At 35.4% G+C, this 24,966-nt stretch overlaps 2 protein-coding genes across 4 annotated transcripts in view; one reads left to right on the top strand and one right to left on the bottom strand.

The window, feature by feature from the left end:
• chas (chascon) overlaps nucleotides 1–24,966 on the top strand; it is a 168,606-nt gene that overhangs the window by 125,369 nt on the left and 18,271 nt on the right. For all 3 annotated transcript variants that reach the window (XM_073093047.1, XM_073093046.1, XM_073093044.1), the window contains 2 exons: nucleotides 23,759–23,911; nucleotides 24,649–24,750. In XM_073093047.1, the coding sequence (XP_072949148.1) occupies nucleotides 23,759–23,911; nucleotides 24,649–24,750 (255 nt within the window). The remainder of the gene's footprint in view (nucleotides 1–23,758; nucleotides 23,912–24,648; nucleotides 24,751–24,966) is intronic.
• LOC140757380 (N-terminal Xaa-Pro-Lys N-methyltransferase 1-B) lies at nucleotides 22,472–23,328 on the bottom strand. Its single transcript, XM_073093048.1, has one exon. It carries the CDS (start codon nucleotides 23,226–23,228, stop codon nucleotides 22,527–22,529), a length of 702 nt encoding a protein of 233 aa, XP_072949149.1. The 5' UTR covers nucleotides 23,229–23,328; the 3' UTR covers nucleotides 22,472–22,526.

Below are 24,966 nucleotides of genomic sequence, written 5' to 3'. Positions count from 1 at the left end.
AGATAGTAGGAATCCCAGTGACGCACCTCTAATTATTACCACGCTTTTATTAGCTTGACCTGTATGTATGTAACGGAATCTTTGAAATCGATTTTACCCATTTTGAACGGTCCGATTAATTTAATATTTTGAACAAATATCAAGAACTGATGACAATACACGATTTAAGTAATTTTATCCCATTCACCTCATCAGGATCGTCAGGAATCAGGATTAACGATTTTTCTAGTGCGATTTTAGCGTGGTTTTTAGTTTTTAAACTAAGCATAATAATTATTTTCAAAGTTATGTGCATTTAAGAAACGATATGATGGCATGACGACATTTAAAGAAAACTGTTGTCATTTATGTGGATAAGCTCACTTACAATATTTGTAAGTATATTTGATCCCGTCATCCCTTTTAGTGGACTAAATTGGCTGCCACCGTTCGTTTCCTCTTCCGACCTTCCCAGCTCAATTGAAATGGTACACATCACTAGGTCTTATTCATCGTATTTTTTAGATTAGAAAAAAATACGAGTATGTTGGACTCACCACAATCAAATTCCAAAATGGTTGTCAATTTTTTACGGTTATGTAATAAGCTGATGCTACCTGATATTCAGTGCCTGTATATTGTCTATAAACATCATAGATAAGTATAGATATCACACCGCCTTGTAATTGAAGGAAGCCATTAAATCACTTAAACGGCTGACAATTCTGTCAGCCGCTTAATGGCTGTCATGGTGTAATTTACGCGGAACAATACCGACATGTGCAGTTAAGACACGGGATCGAAGAAAAAGTGCGTAGAAATATCCTTTCATTCGTAAATGATCTAAAAACTACATTTTTTTTAATATTTGTCAAACACGAAAATAGATGACAGTGACAATTTCAATTGTCATAACTGGTTACGTTTTCTTTTTAGGAGTGATTCATCTTTACTAATCTATGATAAACATTTGTAACAAAGTGTCAACGGCTTAAAAGAAAAGTTACATTCAAACATTTTACGTGCCAAGAAATACTTATGTATAATGTCGTTAACTCTAATTTCGTTGATAGTTTATATATCACCTCTTGTATAACACGGTCACGTACCACATCGTATACATAAGCTAACTAAAAAAAATGTGAGCCGTCACGGGACGCCTGGCAGATGTGAAGCATCGACATTATTTTGTAAAAGTAATATGAAGAAAAGAACATATTGTGATAGGAACTAAATATGTCATAATGATAAAATAAAATATTACGATTGCGCATGGCGACGCGTCGCCACACCGTACACACTACTGCATATAGACTGTATATATATACCATCGTATAACGTGGCCACGCCGGCACGGCATGCGGCATGCGTCGCCACGCCAGAAATCGGTTTTACGTGCGGCTATAGATGTTTCACATCAATAAATACTTATCTTGTTTTCGTTGTAACACTAGCAAAATGGCCAAAAGTGTTCGAGGATTTTGAATTAGTTCGCTAAGTAGGTTTGATTCTGGGAAGAAAATCGAAAAAACCGGTCGGTTTTTCAAGTAAACAGCACGCTCGTTAGCTGCTAAATTACACAGTTAATAAATCAGTCATACCCCTGGGGCCGTGCTTGATTTTGTAAGGTATTATTAGGGGAATGGAGTACCCTTTCAAATCAATCATCTTTTAAACGTTACACTTACATTAAAAAGGCATTAATAAAATTAAAATAATTTACCGCTATAGGAATAATGTGAAACAAAAACCCGTCTGTTTAAAATATACTATACTATATTACTCTCGCAGTTAATACTAATCCAGCGACGCCTCATATGTTAAAATCCGTCAAGCCGTTTGAGATGCAACTCGTGCCAAAGAATGAGACATATATCGAACAAAATTACCCTCTGCCGTAGGGCAAAAATAAACATTTGCCCTTATAATACTTTTCACATATCTATCTATCTTTGCACCGACACGGAATATCTAATTTACTTTTTCCCACTTACAATTTTATTATAAGTAAAAGTTAAGTTACACAATTTATTCCAACCTACCGCAGTTATGCAGCTGTATTATAATATCATAGACCAACCTGTGGTTCACACGATTACAATCGAAATCACGGACAGTATAAGAAAAGAAAAGAAAAGATACATAAAGCGAATTCCATTCCATAACGGTCCGAAAAGAAAATACGAAATGAAGCGTTACTTTCGTATAAGGTTTATGAACGCATACCATTAAATGCTCGAGTAGCGAATAAACAGAATTTTAATGATGTAATTAATGGTAACGTATTATTTCTTTATGCTCGCGGGAAAATCAGTTACGCCGGCGTATTGAAAATTCAAGTTAATTGTCGATTAAACTCTTTCTGATTAAGCGTTCCAATTTAATTATAAGAACTAACAGAAGTTATCGTTGACGTAACATACGAGAATGTAGTCAACTTTATGCCAATCCTTATTCGATTCGGTATTCAAAAAATATTGTGACTGACAATTGGCTTATTCAAAAGAAATATAATGCATGTCATGTTATTAAGGTTACTTGTCGCAGTTGTTCATGGACATCTACAACAACATATAAAACAAGGGTTCAATCTGAAGCCGGTCGTAACTGTATTACCAGACTAAGAAGACTGCCTGAAGATGTTCGTCTCATAATCAAAACCCAAGAACTTCTTCACACTAAACATAGGTGTGGCGATGAAACCTCATCTATACAGCTTCTCCCATTTTTTCCGATTTAGGGATGAATTGTACAATGAGCATGAGTACTAGTGGCTAGTATTTTCATCACGAAAGAAACTATGACCGACTGACCTACCGTTTTGGGTATAACGGCGTCACTGAACAATGGTTCCACAAGCGTAATTTACATAGAGCTGCTAATCTAAATCCACTATACGCGTAATTTGTTTAGCTGTTATGTGTGTGGTGGTATTAGTATCCCCTTTCCATGGCCGTGACGTATGAGGCATACGACTTTACATCTAGGAGGTAGGCAGTAGTGTATCAGCATAATTACTATAATACATCAAGGGAATGGGTAAATTTATTCTTAAACTGAATGATGTCTAAAACTGAATCTATTATTTATGTGTAGTGAACTTCTCAGGGTTGCTAATTATTTAGTTAATCACTGCCACTAAAGTCTTCACGCTTGTGATTTTGCCTGTGATCTAGATATTATTTAATACAAAAATAAATTTAAAATTCAGATAATCCTGCTTGATCACCTTGTGAACAAGGAGGAAATCTTATTGCAGTTGGCCGTTGTCTGATTGTACTCCAATTTGAAGTTACTGGGGTCCTGCGCGTATGTCACGGATGCGTTGTTTTACCCGAGGATTAAAAGAAAGAATTTCACACCTTTCAGATGACCATAGCAGCGTTAAACACTGCTTTTATAGGCAGAAATAAGTGTTATGTCGTCAAAGTCAAGTCACGCTGGGTTCTACCACCTCTATAGTGCTTTTCTAAATTAAGTAAATCGTTTAGTCTAATTACTGTGGCGCCTGCAAAGCTCTGAATGGACGTGAAGTTATTTTAAAACGGCTTTGTCACTGGAAATAGAGCGTATGAAATGCAGTTTGCACTCTTTATAAATATTTTCACGTTGGTGTGATGATGCCTTAGGTATGTTGGACACATAGATAAGTATAGATATCTCACCGCCTTGTAATTGAAGGAAGCCATTACATTACTTAAACGGCTGACAAATCAGTCAGCCGTTTGACAAAAAGTCTTTACTAATCTATGGTTGGACAGATAAAAAAGAAATAGCTCCGTTTGCAGTGGTGTAATATCATTCATACAAAAGGAGAGCAATTATCATTAAGATTTTAGGAATAAAGCTCTATTTATGTGGTAGGATTAATTCCAACATTAAATTTATAAATTTAAAAATTTGAAGCGTTATTTGACTGTGTATAAAACTATAAATTCATACAAAATGTTTAAGTGTCGTTTTAATGCTGATATTTTTTTTGAGAGTAAATATTTTTGCATGCCGTTATTTAACCTATATAAAGCTCGTACAACCATTTAAATAATATGAAAAATAATTGTGTAAATTTTAGATGAACAAATAAAGGTCGATACGATACTTTAAAAACGATATAATTAATAAAATTCTAATAGCGAATGAAGGAATAACACACAACTGAAACACGCAGATTTGGACAAAAAATCTTTTATGTATACATTACTTCAACACTTAGATCGTACGTATAAAATTGATAAATTTTAATACGACTAAGTACGGAGAAAAACTTCTAATATAGTTGCTATTTGAGGATGACTAACTATTCTTAAATAGAAAAAACAATAGAGTCAATAAAACTCACAAGGCTGAGAGCGAATTCCATCACATACAACATTTGATTCAATGCATTCAATGTTAAATGAAACAAAATCTCATAATTCCGCCTCCGACAACAGACAGCGCAACCTAACGATATTTTTATACGTAATGCAACTCAAGTCAAACAGGTTACCTTCTTAGAACAGGTGTGCGTGAGTGTACTGCGCTGGCGGCGAATTGTGACTCGAATAATAATATCGATTTTGAGGAACGAGACATTCCGAATTTTGTTGTACTAAAAACATTGGTTATACGAAATGATTCGGTTAATGTTTAGGAGGGTTCTCAGACTATGATAAAAAGATACCTGCTTGAAGTTGCATCGCAAAGGGTGGGCTTAGCCGTTTCACTAACTATAGGTAACTATTATATGTTCAGATTTGAAGGTGGTAGTACCCTTTGTGGTTGGACTCCGGCGGCACCACCGTCACACCTATGTCTACCTAATAACAACAGTGTTAGGCGCTGCTGTGTTCCATTTTGAAGGGTGTGGTAAGGGAGACATACTTTTCCGAGGCGTTCCAGCTTAGTCCTCAGGGGTAGCGGCGCATCTGTGGCCGACCTCAGGTAGGAATATCTAATCCTATCTGGGGTTGATTACTGATGTCCATGGGCGGCAGTAGTCACTTACCGTCAGGTGGACTGCATACTCGTCTGCTACTCGTATATTATAAAGAAAGATAGTTCAATAACCACTTGTGCAGAGTCTATCCCTTCATCAGAGTTGACCAAGATTCTCTTTCAACACCCTTAAGTAATTCCTGTTTCGTTGCATTTTCGCCAACTTATTTCTGCGATAGATTTTTTGTGTAGAATTTTTTTTCGCCAATCTTTTATAAGACTGTTTTGTGTTGACCATTTGGATTTATGGTGCTTGGAGCAACCGCTTCTCTTACTCTACCCTAAGACCGGTCCTAATTACCAAAATCTTATTTATTTGAAGCACAGCTTTTGTAATACCTTATTATCCTGGAAAATACTCCAAATCGAGGATTTAAAATAAATTGAATATTATAAGACGTGGCCTGCACATAAAGTATTGGCCCATTGCAGAGGTATCAATTCTACCAGAACATTAAAATTGGCGGTATGCAGGTTAATGTTTTAATTCAAACTGCCGCATTTTATTGTTGCCGAATCGGGACTGCAGTCAATTTACCGGTAGGTCACACTTGTAACTGTTATTGCTATTTATATAGACATCGACACCGCACTTAATATGCTGAGCGTCAATTATTGGTACTGTTCTCTCTATACGTTCCATTTATATTTTGAGTTCAAAATGCGATCTCTGAAATATCTAGTAGTCGTTAGTTATATTTCTAAGGATGTATACTATTTATGCTAATTATTGTGCATAAACATTGTGCTAATTATACTCGTTGCGCCGTGATAGATTATTGACGTTCAAAAATGTATTTAAAGAATCTACTTTAAATGAAATATTTTCATTTTGACTTTGAATTTTATGTCTCATATGCAAACATACCTTGGGAGTGGAATGAATAATAAATTTTAAGGACTAATAAATAAAATTTAAGCACCGATCTGTAAATTTATTGTAAACGCTATAAATCTTATGCTCATGTTTATTTTAACGGAACGGTTATATGTATATATGAAATATATATAGGGCGCTACGCCTACCTGATTATTACTGGAACTCAACGTAAAGCTACACGATTATATATATCCTATCTATCTGTACATATAATAAGAATGCAAGCTTCGTGTGTCAGTACTTTGATTATAATTGCAATAGAATAGTTAAGAGAACCGAGTAAAAGTAATAACAGCTATTTATATAATTTTCCTTAATTTTGTCTATATGTTTGTCTCTGTATATTTAACCATAACTAGTAAATTGAATTCACTTGACAAACATATTCATAGTCCGATTTACTTTAACAAAGGTTATTACAATTTAAAGTCAGAAGTAATTCCAGTTTACCGATGTGTTTTTGACAGATGGCTCTTACATAAATTATTAACAAAACCGCTCACACAAATGCAGACAAATACGTGCGCAGACGCGAGCGGACGTTATCACACATATAAACTGAATCGTAAGTGTTCTTCAAATCGTATACAGATTTATTGCAAAGTGCGCACGCTTGTTTATTGATCAATAAGACGTTTAGCTAAGCAATCATCTGACGAGACGGCGCGTCCGGTGCCAGTAATAACTTTCACGGACCATACACCGACTGGTTCACCTTGCTCGATGTCCGATCAAGTAATTTCTCCTTCAGCTTATTGGGTGATATCCCAATGTATTTTCTTTTCTTAGCAATACAACTAGGCTACCTGTGATTTGATTTCTCTTGGCACGCTGCGAAACATTGTCGTACGCTGTAGGGCGCACTAAATTCAATTTACATATGATTATATCAAGATTTTAAAACTAAACATATTGTTTTAATCATTGTAATTAGCAAACTGATTTTAAATGTGTTGTTCGAATTCGATAGACGATTGAATAGGGACGGTCTATGCTACTTAATTATAAAAATCGGAAATCTGGCTTCAAAGGACCAGCTGGACTTTTTGTTGTATGCGTTGTCTTATACATGGGAGATCAATAAAAATGGTTAATTGGATTTCTTACGTGAGACGAGTGGAAATATATACTAGGGCAAGATAGGGTAGGAATAGTGGAGGTTTTGAATAAAACTGATAAATTGTAACCAAAAGCCCCCGAACAATGCTTAACTTAGTGTCACAGATATCGTTAATCCCTACATTTCTATACTGTTTAGTGCGCTTACAAATCATGCGCCTGACAATGTAAGCTCCAATAAATAACGCTTTATTGTCGATAAAAGGACGGCTGTCACCACCGGTACAAAGTTGAAAGTTGATAGTGAATCTTGAGAAGTCTGGACAAGACTATAGCCCAGCGGGAAGTGACAATGCCCTTTGAATGTTATTACGACACCGTGTACCTATGATATTTCTAACATTTGAACGCGGCTGCGGCTTAAATCCTCACAATGGCCAATAAAAGCGTCATCACGAAGTGAAATACTTTCGTTTGTATCCAGTTAAATACTCAGATATGTTGGTCGGCAATTGTGAATTATGTAATGACAAAGATACGCGAGCTTTTGCAAATAAATTTATGCAAGTAATTTAGATTTACAATTTTAGCTTTTATGTGCTAACGAATAATAACTGCACAGGCAATCATGGGCAACTGTTAGCATTTGCTTAGTAGATAAATCTCACGCTAATGGGTTATTATAAATATGATACTTTGAAGGTGATAGAACCCTTTGTGGTTCGACTCCGACGACACCACCGCCACACCTATTTCTACCTAATAACAGCAGTGTTAGGCGCTGCTGTGTTTCGGTTTGAAGGACGTGGTAAGGGAGATAGACTTTTCAGGTAGGAATATCTAATCCTATCTAGGGTTGATTACAGATATCCATGGGCGGCAGTAGCCACTTACCATCAGGTGGACTGCATGCTTGTCTGCTACTCCTATATTATTATAAAAAAAACTTAGGTTAGTATTTATTTATCTATTTTGAAAAAATCTGCGTACGGGTTTACTACGCGTACTACGTTAAGTCGTAGTTTTAACATTTATTTTGAATTAGTAGAAGGTACTATTACTGTCTTTATTGTTGATCTGAGATGATTTAACGCCAGTATATTTATACCAAAAATGTATTGCTTCCTCTTAATCTTCAGAAGCAGCAAGGCTTCCATCACCATTATCACGAAGATCTCCCTTATTTGGTTTGTTTCCTACTTTACGTCTATGTCTATGTCTACTGCATAACAAGTCTACAAGACCTCCATAGTTGTAATCAGTGGAGTAATATGCTCTGGATTTCGAACTCTGTTCATCCAGTTCAGCTATCGATCTTTTACATCGGACTTTTAAGTTTGCCTCTCGCCACGCTGATCTTTCCGCTCTTCCAGAACAGTAATATTTGACCGCTGACCGAGTGATAAATTGTAAGCATCTGTCCCGCATGTCTCCGGTGCATTAGGTTTTACTAATACTTTTTTTACTGCTCATATAAGACTATATCTGGCGCCACTAAAATAATGCCGAAATAACTAATTTCATCTGTCTTGAAAAACAACAATACTTTCGTCATTATTCGAAGATCGCTATTTGGCGTACTACCTATTCCATGTCTATGTCCATGTCTACTACATATCAAGTCTATAAGACCTCAATAGTTGTAATCAAGGGAGTAATATGCACTGGATTTCGAGCTCCGCCCATCCACTTCAGCTATCGATCCTTCGCATCGGCCTTGGATTGCCTCTCTCCACGCTGACCTTTCCGCTCCTCCAGAGCTGTTATTTACGACCGCCGACCGAGTGATAAATCTTAGGCATCTGTGCAGCGTGCATCCGCCTTGTCTACAAGCGAATTGTAACATTGTTTCGTTGACTAACGTAGGGCTTAACGTATTATCGGTATCAACCTGTTGTACCGCTACTCTTTTTATTTATTGGCTTCAGTCTTACGTTACAAAAGATGTATTATCTTGAAAATTCCATTGTATACTTTAATAGTTGATGCAGTTGGATAGACACGGATAGATCCTTTCTGAATATGAGGAAGATCTAAAATACCTATACTCTACCACGTCAATTGGGTTCCAATGAGGTTTGCTGGAGGAAGATACTACTACAGTATGTTGTTTTTAAATCACCCATAAAGCGAAGACAAGATTTTACGAATGATATACATTGACAAATGATGATGTCGATGGTTAGCAGTTACCCATATAATTCCCGGCTGCGCTCTACGTTGCTTAACTTTATACGTACTTTACTTACTACGTTACTTTGAAAAGTTGTGGGGCTATGCGCGTTTCGCATTCATCAAATGTACCAAATTCTATAATTTTACAAGTATATATGTCTGCGGATATTTCTTTGAATTAGCAGGTTGAGTCCAAGCTTGGTATTTAGAGTATATTGCACTTAATTTTATCAATTTCTCGTACATTCATTTTCCTTTGAGAGCTGGGTTGGGTTATTTCGTTAAGTAAGATCAGCGACCACGCCTCGGACTTCAAGGCCGATGCAGGTTAGATAGCGCTGCCGATGGGTGGAGCCCACACTGGAATTCAGTACATTGCACCTTTACTTTAGTATTGATCAAGATCATTTGCACCACAGATCATAGAACATTATAGATAGCGTGCGCCTATCCAATTGTGATTTCGTCTTTTGTATGTATTTTTATATAAAAATACATATGTAACATAGAAGTAGCAGACGGGCATGCAGTACGCTTGATGTTAAGTGGCTTCTGCCGTCCAAAGACATCTGCAAATAGTCCCAGCCAAGACCAGATTCCCACCTGAGGTTGGCCAGCAGCGCCTAACACTGCTGCTATTAGGCAGAAATACGAGTAGGTGTAGCGGTGGTACCGCTGACGTCGAACCACAGAGAGATTCTACTTATAGATAAATTATAATAATATGTTAATAAATATTTTGTGCCATTCACACACAGTTTTTTAGGGTATTTGAAAGGAAAATAATTGGCCTTGGAATCTTATTATTTAAAAACTTTGTTTTATCGGCGCCAACGTTGTAACCGGAAGCTGTTATTTGGAATGTTGCCCTTTACGGATAATTAATTGTTTTGTACAAGAATAAGTGACGTTATAATCGATCCATAATCGAATTGGCATATTCAATGTCAGATTGGCTTGCATGATGAGTGATTGCTTTCTTTGGTTAAAGCAAGGAATTTCTTTCGGCTTTCGTTTAGTAAGTGTATATAGAAATGCATATGAGTTTATGTATTATAATATGTATAAGTCGAATGTAGCCGACTTATTGTATATAGTTTTAGTACTTGGCTTGATTTCGGCGGCACTATCGTCACAATTCTTTCTATTATTCTACCCAATAACAGTAATGGTACTCGCTGCTGCATCTTATTCCAGGTTATTTATTAAAGTGAATGGAAACTGTGAGTCTTTAATAAAAAGTGAACAATATGTTTGTAACTATCCGATAATACCTGAACAGAGTTAAAAAACCTAGTAAGTACTTCCTTCCAAAGTCGCCGATGTATTGGCGCCTATTTTAATAAAAACAGTCAATAAAAACCGTTCTAAGTGAAATAGACAAAATGAACAGACCCAATAAAAGTACCAACGAGCTGCTCTAAAATCACATGACCAATCGCCGGCGCATTCGATGACCGACCTTCACTACACTTGCTGGTCACACCTGTGTCTGTGTAATATAAATTGTTCGAATGTTTTATGTTATCTATTTCGCAAATATCTTGTCTTAATTTGTGCAATTTGTGGGAATTGATGGACGATTTTCAATCCCTCAATATACTACCATTTTTATAACATCGGAGTAGTAGTAGAGTACGTAGTCAACATAATGGTAAATGGCTACTGCCACACAACGATATCTGTATCAACCCCAGATATGATTAGATTCTTATCTGAGGTCGGTCACAGAGGCGGCGCTACCCCTAAGGTCTAAGCGTTTCTGTAGGCCAATTAATCTGGTAACACAGCGTTTATTCTAGTTTTAGTTTTAAAATATATACAACGTAGTCAGTAGGCAAATCATAGACAACGGTAACACTATAGTTGAGACGATCGGGTGACCTAAGTCATCTCTGTGGTCAGGCGAGCGGTCATAATTATTTTATATCGTGGTAACTTCAGTATATCTCAATCTATTTACTAAGGATAAGAACGTTTAATAAATCAAACAGAACCAAAGATAGGGGATCGAAAAACGAAAGTAAAAACTAAAACACCATAGATGTTAAATTATAATGAAGTTTCCAATGTCAATGGAGGTTCCCAAGTTTAGTCGGTATCGCGTGTTTCATCTGGGATGTTGGCAGATGTCACTAGAAAGCCGTGCGATTCGTGCGATAGCCCGACCAAGATTGTCGACTTCCATTAATTGCGAATTTGTCTTAGATCGCAAACAGCAGGTCAAAAAGGAAAGATACGACATCTTAGTTAAGATATAAATGAGGCAATTAGGGATGGCAATTCTTTCCGAAAAAGACCAACTCGAATCGAGATGTGATAAATCGATTCTCCAAAAATCGATCATCGATCTTTTTCTATCTATTCGGGCTAGCGAAACAATGGCCTTCAGGACCCAACAATTACCGAAATAAGTATCCGTCAGAAAAAAATGTCTATAACACATTTGCTAATATTCAAAATATTTCGTAAAAAACGAATTTTGATTTTTTCAGCATGGATTATAGTTCCATTACTAGAAATCGATTAAAATAATCGATTATTTAGTACAAAAGATCGATTCATCGATTAATCGATCTTAGATCGCCATCCCTAGAGGCAATCGCATCTATACTGAGTGGATCTGTGCTGTAATGAGCATTTTGATTGATGAATTGAAATGCGTTAAGCGTTTTGCGCTCTGAAATCACCGACTTCCGCTTCAAAAGCCAAACTCGATTTAAATGGTTTTGATTTTAATCGATATTTCGACTATTTTTTCAGTTTTGACTATGTACTTCTTCTAACCGATAACAAAAGGTATAGACTATTATAGACACCAAAATTATTTAGGATCAATTACATTTTCAAAGTTTCATTAGTGGTCCTTATGTATAACTAATGCGCCTCAAACCAATAGAATATTTGGATATTATTGAAAAAAACGACTATTGACAATTTGTAGATTACTTTGTATAAAGTCATAATTAATTATTATGCTTTTATACAAAGATTATCATTAATTAATATGTACGTGTTTATTTTCGTTTTTTTTAGATGGTTCTTGCTCGTACCTTACAAAGCTATTCGATTAGAATGAATTTGGATTAAATGAGATTTGATATTGGTTTTAAAGTCTGGTCGTATTTATTAGCGAGTTAGGTCGATATTTGTAACTGATTGCGAAGACTACATATTATGTATGAAAGTATGTTTTACTCTTTGGTATGACCTCCAGTCTAAACAACTTAACGGATTATAAAATAAGAAGGATCAATGGATTTGTCTAAATTGTGAAGTGACGTATAGACATATTTTTTTCGCTACACTAGACGTAGGCTATATCTGTGAACAGTCAGGCTCACTGTTCTTATAATAACTGTTTGGTAATCAAGATTCTTCCAACAAGACTATTAGATTCCACTAACCGCACTCATCATTTACCTCAGCTTACGTTTACAGGCTTTAGGTGCCTCGATATATCCTTGCTACATAATCACGTTCTGCGACCGTTTCATGTTACGCTGTAAGGTTACATTACCCCTGACATGTTTTAGTCGACTTTCAAAAACAAGGAGGTTCTCGGTTACATATTCAATACATTGTTGTGTTTATTAATAGAGTTAACATTCACCTGATTTAGGTTTCAATTGTAGGTGTAATTTACTTGTAATGATACTTTGGGTAATATTCGTTTGACGTTTTAGTAATAAGTTTAAGGAAACATCGTTAGTAAAACTACACTTTTTTATATATACAATATAGGAGTAGCAGACGAGCATGCAGTCCACCTGATGGTAAATGGCTACTGCCGCACATGGACATCTGTAATCAACCCCAGATAGGATAAGATATTCCTACCTGAGGTCGGCCACAGATGCGCCGCTATCCTTGAGGACTAAGCTGGAACGCCTCGAAAAGTCTGTCTCCCTTACCACACCCTGCAAAACGGAACACAGCAGCGCCTAACACAGCTGTTATTAGGTAGAAATAGGTGTGGCGGTGGTGCCGCCGGAGTCGAACCACAAAGGGTTCTACCACCTTCAATTCAACCACCACGTACGAGAGACTTCTGTATAAAATGTTATCAATGGTGTTTGAAGTATATAGTTCACTTGGCCAAAATAGCATTTTAAGAAGAAATTGTGCTCAATTGTGGGATATTAACAGGTTGATGATAATAAATGAAAATCGAAGAATGGTATGTGATCTAAGTCCTTTATCTTGCTGTGGTTCAAATACGAATGGAAGTTTACGACGGAAGAAGGGTTAGATGAAATATTTAGTGTTTTAATTTATGAGACATTTCATAACCAAATCCTTCAAAAACATTTGGTACTTTACAGACTCAGATCATAATAGAGCTATATATCAGAACTTATCTTATTTATTCTTTCTTCGTCACTATGACTAAATTGACAGAAAGGATCGTGTGTAAGCGGCATAACCAACCGGAGGTTCAGCCACTGACATTTTTGTGTTTATTGACCCAATGAACCGATAGTTCGTGACTGTATCGACCTGGTAGGGTTCCTGAGGTCACAGCACTAACTCAGTGGTATTTGAAGATGAGGCTATGAGAAAATGCATTGTTTGCTTGAATCACTATTTTAGTTTACGAATATTCATTAGTGAATAGACCATAAATGTTAAATTTATTACTTTTCATAATAATTAAGTATTTTTTCTGTAAAAAGCATTTGATATCGAGTAGCAAACACAAGCGCAAAATGCAAATAAAAAATCATTCGTATGTACTTGATTGTAGACTTAGAATATTTTCAGTGTCGCGAAAGATCATTAAGCATGAGCTGGATTGCATTTTCGCTTTGTTTCTTAAATTGCTCGAAAACCTATTCAGATCCTATTCTGTAATCATTGTTATCACATACCTACTACTGTACCATTATTGAAAATGGGTTTCCTTTTAGAGTAAGAAGGAATCAGGCCATAGTTCATCACGCGGGTCAAGTAAAATTTAAATTGAAATTGAAATTGAAATTCAAATCTCATTCAAACATTCACACATTCAAACATTTTTTTATAAGATTGTAATACCATACAGTCCGCTGCTGTTAAGTGGTCGATGTCGTTTGGACATTTGCTACCAAATCCATATAGAAAAGGGATTCTACCAGAAGTCGATCACAGATGTGTTGCTACTGTTGAGGATGGTCGCTGCATTCATAAACTTAATACACCTTTGATAACTCTTATAACCAATCAGATACCAAATAAAATCGGGAATATGTCTATCATCTGCCTTATAATAAAATCTTCTTTATAATATTAGTATTACTCACATACTTTCAGCGTCTTAACTCAGCGCAGTTGTCACAGGCACCAGCAGTTAAGTGGATTGTCGTGTCCTCTCCCACTGGGCAGTTTATTGCAGCTGCCTTAATTCAATGTTGATCTTATTTTGTAACTAGATATTGACCGCGACTTTTGTTCTATCAAACCACTGGATACATTGTATGGAGTATGCGTTTGCGTGTATGGCTAATTGTTATTATGATAAATAGCGATATTGTTTAGGTATTTTGAGGGTGGTAGAACCCTTTGTGTTTCGACTGCGGCGGCATCACCGCCTAACCTATTTCTGCTTCATACAGCAGCATTAAGCGCTGCTGTGTTCTGGTTTGAAGGGTGTGGTAAGGAAATCATACTTTTCCGAGGCGTTCCAGCTAAATTCTCAGGAAGTAGGAATATCTAAATCTATCTGGGGTTGCTCACAGATGTCCGTGAGTGGCAGTAGCCACTTACCATTAAGTGGATTGCATGCTGGTCTGCTACTCCTATTTTATATGAAAAAAAATGAGGGTAAGATTTTTAATTGTAATGAAAAATCGGATGTTATAATATGAACTTTTTTCCTTTACATCTTTGCCTACTAAAACTTAGCGATAATGCAGACAGGCCTGAGACATGATGTAATATAGTCTCCGTCGCCTCTGGATATTTGCAACAGACAACTTTAAGGAGCTAATGCATCGCCGACTTTCAATATAATTTCTTGTGCCTTGTAAATGTGTTGCTACACCTGAGAATTAAACTAGAATCCCTTGTGTAAGTGTTACTGTCTTAAAATACTCTTCGAACTTTACCATCTGCGCTTAATATGCTAATGAGGCAAAATTAGGTTCATCTGCGCTTAACTTGTTTCTTATAAGGCAGAAAATTGTGGTGCTGGGATACCGAAATAGAACAAAGCATCGACGGTAAATTTTCATTCAACCTAATATTTCATTACTTCTGATATTTTTTTTGTACGTAGTTTTGCACTTATTTCGGGTTTTTATATCTAATCAGGCAATATTATGCTGTCATACCTTGAATTGTGAGTAACACAACCAAGTAACGCGTTAGATAAATCGCCTTATCAATTGAATCGCGAATAAATCATAGTGGATAACAAGTGGTCGCTATGACAAGAGAGAGTTGCCCCCGTCGGCGACTTTCAGCCGCTTGACAAACTGGATTCATTATTAATTTTCTAAACATCCCGTTAAAGGGTTTTTTAAAGCTATTTACAATGTCGTAGGGTAATGTCCTTCGAGCGCATGTCGTTCTTTGGCACGCTATGCTGCCCTAATTTAAAGAATTTTAACACATGAGGTGTCGTTGGATTCGTCCAAATTATGTGAGTGACATATGCTATATTTTTTTATTTTTATATCCCTCTAATCTAAGCTTGCCAAAGTCACGTAGTTACAACATATAATTTTACAGGTGCCGTTTTACAGTTATCGTCTTAACTGAATTTGTGTTGGTATTTTGGTGGGCTAAATTGGAATGTCAAATTGTTAAGATAACTCTACATATTGAGACTGATTAACTGTCTAAAAAATGTACGGTGTGAGATGTGTACATGTCCAAGCGTGCAAGCGTGACCTACCCTTTTATCTTTGCGAGGTGACCTATTCCCAGCACTGAAAAATAGAAATAGAAATGAGTTGATGATGATGTGTGGCAGGCTTCGTATGACAGGATTGATTGGTCGAATAAAAAAGTCATGAACATTAGCCACATCTCAATTTATTCAATTATATCTACGTCATCATTTTATTTTACTTTAGATATCCCATTTTAATATAAATAGTTGACATGACTATTTTATATGTAAAGTAAACCTAGTCTGAAATATTACGGATTATAGAGTTAGCGGTTGGGTAGTGGACCATAATAATATCATTTTACACAACCGTCAAGTTGATATTTAGCCGGAAAACGCAAGATTGAATATAATATAATCCGATTAATTTAATTACCTTGCATAACCCGTCGAATACGTCATCCATACTGAGTCCTGGATTAGTTTACTGGGTAAGAACATGTCTTAATTATATGAAATTAGATACCTCGTCTAGGTTTCATGTTTCTGTAATAAATTTTGTGTGTCTCCATTACATCCGTAGGTAAGTATCATTAGAAATAGTTCTATTCTCTTCTAGTATCATTCTAGCATATGCCTAGTTTAAATAGATAACATAAATATCACTATTGTTTCGTTATGTAATAATCAGAAATTATTATTTGAAAAACTAATTACCACGTTTTTATAGTTAATTAAACATTGTGCTAGTGTTCGAACCCTTGAAAATCGTTAATCCTGATGGTCCTGACAAGGACAAAATGTAATTATTAAAATCGTGTATTGTTATCCGTTCTTGATAAATAATTGCTCAAAATTTTGAATTAAACTGATCGTTCAAAGTGGGTAAAATCGAGTTCAAAGATTCCGTTACATACGTACAGGCAAAACTTATAAAAGCGTAAAAATACAGGATAAATTTCACCGTTGTTTAACCAAACAACGATGAAATTTATATCACCAAAATAAAATATAATAATTAAAAAAATTCGTCATAGAAATGTTGTCAAGTGAAACTTTAGACAAAGATCAGGGTTAGCTTTCTTTACCATTAAGACCCCATGGTCATTACTCTAAGACCTTAGTATCCAAGACACGTAATACAAATGCAATTAAGTTCGTTAGTTGGTGCATAGATAAACGCTTAGCTAACATAAACTTACCATCACATGCTTAAGCTATCTCAATCTTAGGGATAGCGATTCTCTCCGAAAAAGATCGATTCTTGAAGCGATTTGAATCGAAGTGTGATAAATCGATTCTCAAAAAATCGAGGGCTAAACAATCGATTCTCCAAAAATCGATCTTAGATCTTTCCAGGGGCGAACCCGGAATAGCTAGCCATATAAAAATCATCAGCACCAAATAACCACTAAAATACGTATCCGTCAGCAAATAATGTCTATAACACATTTGTTAATATTCAATCAACTTCGAAAAAATCGAATTTCGATTTTTTAGGACGAAATATTGATTCACTGAATCGAAGCATTGCTGGAGATGTTTTTGATCAAAAAGATCGATTCTTCGATTAATCGTCAGATCGCCATCCCTACTTAATCGTTTATAATAAACAACTCGAGTGATAACCATTTGTAACTATAACTATTACAATCTAATTCGAGAAACTTAATTACGTGCTTGGAAGTTCAAGGCACTGTTGTAAAGCTTTCATACTGGTTCAATTAGTATGTTTTATCGTGTATCGTGTCGTATAACATTTTCATAGTCTGATATATTTGTATGGCTGCAACTCAATTTTCATTCCACACCTGTTTCTGCATCATAATCGTAGTGTTAAGCCCTGCTGTTTTCTGTTTTGAAGGGTGTGGTAAGGGAGACATACTTTTCCGAAGCGTTCCAGCTTAGTACTCAGGGGTAGCGGCGCATCTGTGGCCGACCTCAGGTACGAATATCTAATCTTATCGGGGGTCGATTACAGATGTCCAGCGGCAGTAACCACTTACGTAATATAACAGTAGCAGACGAGCATGCAGTCCACTTGGCTACTATCGCCCATGGACATCTGTAATAAACCCCAAATAAGATTAGATTCCTACTTGAGGTCGGCCACATATATGCCGCACCTATGGACTAAGCTGCAATGCCTCGGAAAAGAATGTACGTACCGAAATACCATAATTGACATAAAACAAGTACGAACACTGGTTAATTTTTTGCGGTCCGTGTCAAAGAGAACGTTTACCCTTTCACAGCATGTTACTTTACTCTCTAAAGTGTGACATTTATATGTCGGCGAATTATTGAGATATCCATCAGTGGTTTGTGGCAGCGGTCGCACGGAATTTTTGGTTTAGGGTGAAAGCACATGGTGATCTTTCTGCTGTTTATTTTAAATTTTTGTACGTAGTGAGCCTAAGAATTAAGAACAGCTGATTGATATAAGGTAAAGTTTATACTTAATAATTCTTAGGTGGTGTGTGGTTGTTTATTAACTTTTTATAACTATCTTAAAAAGTGCTGCAACAGGTTTTGAAGGTAGTAAAACCACTTGTAATTGGAGTTCTTAGACTCTACCAAACCTATTTTTTATTTATCGGTATTAGGTTATACAGATACAGCCCTCAGTGGTAGTAACACCTGGACTATTGTAGGTAGGGCTGCATTCTTACCTGGAGTTTATAACAGATGTCCATGGTTAGCAGTCACTATCAGGTTCATTGTAAATTCTTTTGTTACTTCCTAAAATAACCAAATCCATAGCGTTTGTTTAACATAGTAATGCATTTATAGCCTCACCAATACCAATACAATTTTGACTCTAGCTCTAACAGTAACTGCACAAATATATTTATCATTAATGATTCCTATCGCAGTTAAAATGGATCACGAGACATAATTGAGTGACAAGTAATAATTGAATTCGTAATCGATTTGAAGTCGGTTAAAAGTATTGTACATACATATAAGATAGTTTTGATATCATTAAATTTAAAAGAAGGTTTTCCTTAAGATCTGTTTCTCCCTAATGGGTAACATGGAATTTTGTTTCAGAGTTTTGTTTACAACTTCCCGTTTAGATACGTAGAAAAATAGATGCCCAATTTAAAACTAATTTAATTGTAAGTGTGACCTTTGTAGTTCGGCTCCGGCGGCACCACCTTTACACCTATCTGTCTTATAACATCAGTGTTAAGCGCTGCTGTTTTCCGGTGTGGTAAGGGAGACATACTTATTCGAGTCAATTCAACTTGGTCCTTACGTTAATTAGATATCATTTATCACTTGCTTAATAGGTGAAGGAAAACATCTTGAGGAAACCTGCATACCTGAGAGATTTATATAAAAAAAGAATCTCAAAGGTATATGAAGTCCACCAATACGCACTTGGCCAGCGCGGTGGACTATGGCCTAACCCTTCTCATTCTGATTCTCTTCCGTGCCCAGCAGTGGGACAAAAATAGTTTGATGATGATGATGATGCTCAGTTACTACTTCGATATTACTCAGAAGGTTTTCTTATATAATACTACCTTATCTTACATCTTGAAGCGAGTGTGCCATTATCCTAAGGTCCTGGCCGGAATTCGGCTAAGCATGCGCGGCTGCGGGCGCTGGACGTCGCTACCGCAACCGGTTTGCGCACAAGTTTCAGACGATTACTTTTACTTATTATATTATCAAATATCTATATTAAGTATCTTATATATAATATTCCAGTGCGACATATGTTAGTGATACAATCCTTCTAAGTGGATTGATGTGTTGATTAAGTTTTTTGATGGTGTCACCTGGATAAATCTTAAATTTACTCGATAGGAAACACTATGGTCAAGATTCAGATTTATTTTAATTCTCTATTTTTCTTATATTTTTGGATATCTTACATAAAAATCGCAAATATCTAGCCTTCCAGCAACTCTCAATATGTTTTTCTTTTTATACTACTATTGTTTGTGTAGTATCACTATACTATACTTGGGAAAAATATAGAAATAACTGTTATTTATATATTTTTAGTTACATACACACTTCGTACTAAACGGAACCCGTTTTAGGTGTTTTTGTCCATCTATCTGTACGGGTTAATCTTGGAAACGAGTTTTTCACGGGACCTCTCGAGAGAATCCTAGTCTATTTAGGATTGTTGATGTTGTTTTCTTAATATCAAACTTGTTTTCCGAACTGTATGTCTATCTTTACGGGTAAATCTTAGAAACGAGCTTTTCACTGGAATTAACAAAAAGTCTGTACGATATTATTATGGTTTAGTTTTGTTCTTATAAAAGTAGATTTTGATTAGTTTTTCTGTTTATTTAATAGGCACAAGTTACATTCTTAGAAAAAAAATAGGCAATTGAAGAATATTTCCTTTTTATTTTACCTGATAATAACTGTTATAAATCGATGATTTTGATATTTATCCCGAAGAGAATTGAACTAGGAAATCTCGCAACGTAAAAATGACGTAAACCATGTATGAATTAGGTGAATTAGACTAATAAAAAATTAAACAACTGTTATAAGCAAATTATAGCTCATATATCATAAACTATTACTTAATATGGATCGTACAACCCGACTTATAATTGGACAGGCAATAACTTTTTGTACTATTGCATCATTTGGTTATTACCTTTTTGAATCGTAATTCAAATTTACGGCTAAGCGTGACTAGTAAATTGCGGAATGGAAGTAACGTTACATTTTGACCACAAGATGTGAAAAGAAATTGTAAACAAAGTCTGTGTGGCTTTTATGGGATTCTGTACTTTAATATATTAGAGTCTTTTCTATGAATCAGTTGAAACCTGTTGTGTTAATATCCACGGTACTTATTTGGGTATTCCTAAAATTAAAACGTTCGATGAAATGACATTTTTTGAATTACAGCTATTCGTACTGTTAACTAACGTACTTTATAATCCAACAATGTTATTTTGGATACATTCTAACATTCTCGGAAGAATTTTGAAGAAAGTATGTAAATTTGAATAAAATGTTACCAGTGTCGTGCAAATAATTAATTGCAGTAATCGGGCGAAAATTTATTAAAAAGTTCAAATAATATTTATTCATCAAAAATATTTATTGTAGTTATTTGCCGTAATTATTAAGCTAAGCTAATTAAACTTAGAAGTTGACAGAATAGTCAACTTTATGCAGGGGACAGACCGTGAATTTTTTTTTAATTTGTAATATCATTTGTAAAATAATTTGTACAGGTTTGTAATGACTAAAGTACCAATATTTTTATTCTATGCCTAACTAACACAGTTATAGGTCATACGTAGTTATCTGCTTAACGGATAACAATCATCCTCATACTCATACTGAATTAAGGTTTATCTCGTAGAAGTGGTGAATCGTGGTTAGATTTCGTGATTTTGCAATAACCCTATCCTTGCTGACCCGCCGGATTCACAATTCTACAAATAGTGAAAAATATTACACTTTACATTTACAGCCACCTTACATTTACACTTTACATTACCTTAGACATTTTAATTTCATGGGCAACCTCAAAATTGTTGATATTGTGAGTGTAATTGACATGCTAAGGCAAGTTATAGCCTAAATGGCTGAAATATAATTATTAACTTAGTCATTAGCATGTCTGATTAAGTCGGAATCAATTTTTACTGTAATTTTCATCATAAAAGTATTTTTTATTTCACGATAGCGTATAATGGCCATACAAAATCAGTTTTAGATTTTTTTTGTTCTTTAGAGATTGCTCTCGGAAACTACTGAATCAATTTTCACCCTTTTGGGTGTATGTTTTTCCTAAATATAGATCTGATAAAGATTTTATAGAAGGGTGATAGGAAGACTGCTTTTTACATTAAAAGTACAATTTATTATTTAAATCCTATACAACTAACACAGAGAGGGACAAAAAAGAGGCGAAGGAAATATTGTGTTCTTAAATATATCCCAATTTAAAGACACAGACGGTCAGTCATGTACAAGGATTTCTTTCTTTTTTCCTTTATAAAAATTAATCAAATTTTACTTCCTTTCAATATCCTGTAATTTAAAGTGAAACAATATTTCGAAAACATCGGTTGCAAGGAAAGGGTTAATGTTAGCGTTAGACGTGCCGTGGCAACATTCACCGTTTTAGTTATAAACTTACGAAATTCTTGCGACAGGCGCCCGGCCCTGTGGAATTCAATTTGTCTATTTCCATCTAGCGACTAGAATTCTATGGGTTTCTATTATTTACTCTGTAATTTTTGGTCTTGCAATTTCTAATTATGTTATTTACTTTTTATTTGTTACAAAAGCAAACAGATACGAGACAAGCTTATAACATTCATAGCAGCAGTTCATACATGAACAAGCTTTGACCTTAACTGTAAATTAATTTACAGATAGAGTGTAAATAAAAATTCTAGGTCAAAAACAATACCTCAAATTGACCATATTTCTTAACAAAACGTGCGATCTAAAATTGAATGCATATAAATTTTTATAATTTTATTGTTAATCGTAAGATAAGGTGAAAGGGAGCATGGAACTAAGATTAATATTTAAAATAATTAGCAAACAAGATAAATTAAAAATCAATAAAATCTGCAACACGAATTATGAGTAGCGGTTTGACTGTGTCTGTGTTTTTGTGTTTGTCCAAATAATTTAATCTTCCAAATAAATATAAGTGCCAAAATATTTCCTTTTAGGCTTCAAGTTATACATATACACTGGAAATATGTCATCTGGGAAGCCTCCTTGTATCTTGGTTTCTATTAGATGAAGTTCAGCGTCATCAAATAGTTTAAGCATTAGTTTGTGAGGTCGTGTCACTGACGAATCATCGTCATCATATTCCACTTCATCACCAACAGTAATGTTTTCCTTGACAAATATAATACCATTTTTGGCTAAACACTTACTACATCGTTTAAAAAAGGAGACAAAGTCGTGATCATTCAAGTGTCCGAGCACCCACTGGCACCAAATGACGTCATACTTTTTTTCTGGCTCGAAATGCTGAAGACCAATTTGGTACAGTGTTCCTAATTTGTCATTACGTTCACCGAGGTATTGTTTCGCGGCGTTAATGAACTTCGCGTCTTGCTCGACTAAGTCGACCTTGTGGAAGTAATGGGCTAAAAGGTTTTTGGTCACGCGTCCGATGCCGGCCCCGCAGTCCAAAGCAAGGTTCGTGTCTGGTGGATCGCTTGATGCTAATATCCGGTCCAGGAATTCTTTAGAGCTCTCGATGTCAATGTCCGATATATCCGCATACCCAGCAAGTACACCGTTTACCGTGGCCGGCACACCCGCCCAGTAATTTGCAGCTCGCTTGTAAAAACCATTCTCCATCTGTTCTGCCATTATGCGTGTGGAAATTCAATTTTAATAATGTTATCTGATTGTCATTATGACATGTTTCTTTTTTATAAGTTTGTTCAACTACGATACTTTGGTTTTTGGCAATCGGGTACAATAAATTAATTTGGAGAAAATTTTCATTTTGTAGAAAATTACCATATCATTTGAAGGTCAATTTAATTGTTTTGTGTATCATTGCAATCACTTATTCCTATAGCCAAAGCTTTCGTAACATTCCATTATATTTTTATTAGTATGTAATCTAATTTCCTACAGTAAAATACTTTTGCAATGGTAAATTGCAATATTCATTTGTAAAAAAATATCTAACCTATTTATTTGAATACACATTTTTATTGATCAGATTTTTTTATACTCTCCTAATTCTTTTTTCTAACTAACTTACTTGTATCTAATATGACGTCATTTGCAGTTATTCAGTACCAAATCTCTTGAAAAAATATAACCTTAGAGTACTGATAGTACCAAAGTTATGCATACAAATTTTTTTACCATCTTCTCAATTGTTCCAGGCTCTGATAGCGGCAGTGAACGAAACCAGTGAGGAGGACATCCGAGATGCTCTGAAGGTTCAGACGGAGCACCAACTGGCGCTGGTGCCGCACGGACCCACCCTCGTGAAGGACACCGTAGCGTACAACACCACTATCACCACTGATGACACGGTATGTTCGAATACTGATGATATAATTTGTTACAAAGTTTTGGTTGGTTGGGACAGTGAAAGCGTTGTAAATAGTAATTATTAATTATTTTATTGCCAACATTATTAATCCTTTTCTACACACTACTATTTTAGTCATTCCAGAAAATGTATGTATTGAAAATATTTGGCATAATAAATGCGATTTTTACGACGATTGTTTGGAGAGTAAAGTAATCAATTTATTCTGCTATTAATTGCTAAACAATATCTCGGAATATTTTAAACTAATTGACCAAAACATATTACGATGCAAATCTCGAATAGATTCATATATTAGATATATAGAGTATTGAGTAAACATATTTATTATATGTATGTAATCATAGATAAGTATATATCTCACCGCCTTGTAATTGAAGGAAGCCATTAAAAGGCTTAAACGGCTGGCAATTCTGTCAGCCGTTTAATGGCTGTCATGGTGTAATTTACGCGGAACAATGCCGACATGCGCAGTTAAGTAGTGCAAAAACACGGAATCGATAAAAAGTGCGGAGAAATATCGTTTCATTCGTAAATGATCTAAAAACTAATTTTTTTTAATTTTTCAAACTCGAAAATAGATGACAGTGACAATTTCAATTGTCAAAACTGGTTACATTTTTTTGTTAGGCGTGAGTAATCTCATAGATATATTATCCTATATCTATGTGTAATCTTTATTAATCTATGTATGTAATAAATATAATATTGTTTTAGGAGGAGTTGCGAGCTTTGCGGCCGGACGGGACGATCGTGACGGAGAGGAAGCACACGAAGGAGCAGGAGAGACTCTGCGACGAGGAACTTGCTAAAGACGAGGTTGGTGCTTTCACTTTATGACTTACTAAGACACATTAATAAGGTGCACTGAGCTACAGAGCTCATTAGGCGTGACTCTACATATATATAAATAAACTACCAGCAAAATATGTACAGTAATATTATTCGTATATAAAAGAAGTCGGTTAAGAATAACCCAACATCTTTAAAACAGAAAGGAACGAGACCTTTCTGTTTTAAAGAGTTTTATAAGTC

The sequence above is a fragment of the Epargyreus clarus genome, unplaced genomic scaffold (assembly GCF_041222505.1).
Source record: "Epargyreus clarus isolate Ecla_fem2 unplaced genomic scaffold, WU_Ecla_fem_2.2 ptg000004l, whole genome shotgun sequence".
NCBI lineage: Eukaryota > Metazoa > Arthropoda > Insecta > Lepidoptera > Hesperiidae > Epargyreus > Epargyreus clarus.
This window is presented reverse-complemented; position numbering and strand designations above follow the sequence as displayed.

Excerpts from the sequence above, each read along its gene's own strand:
- LOC140757380 (XM_073093048.1), bottom strand. The coding sequence starts at position 23,228 with ATGGCAGAACAGATGGAGAATGGTTTTTACAAGCGAGCTGCAAATTAC.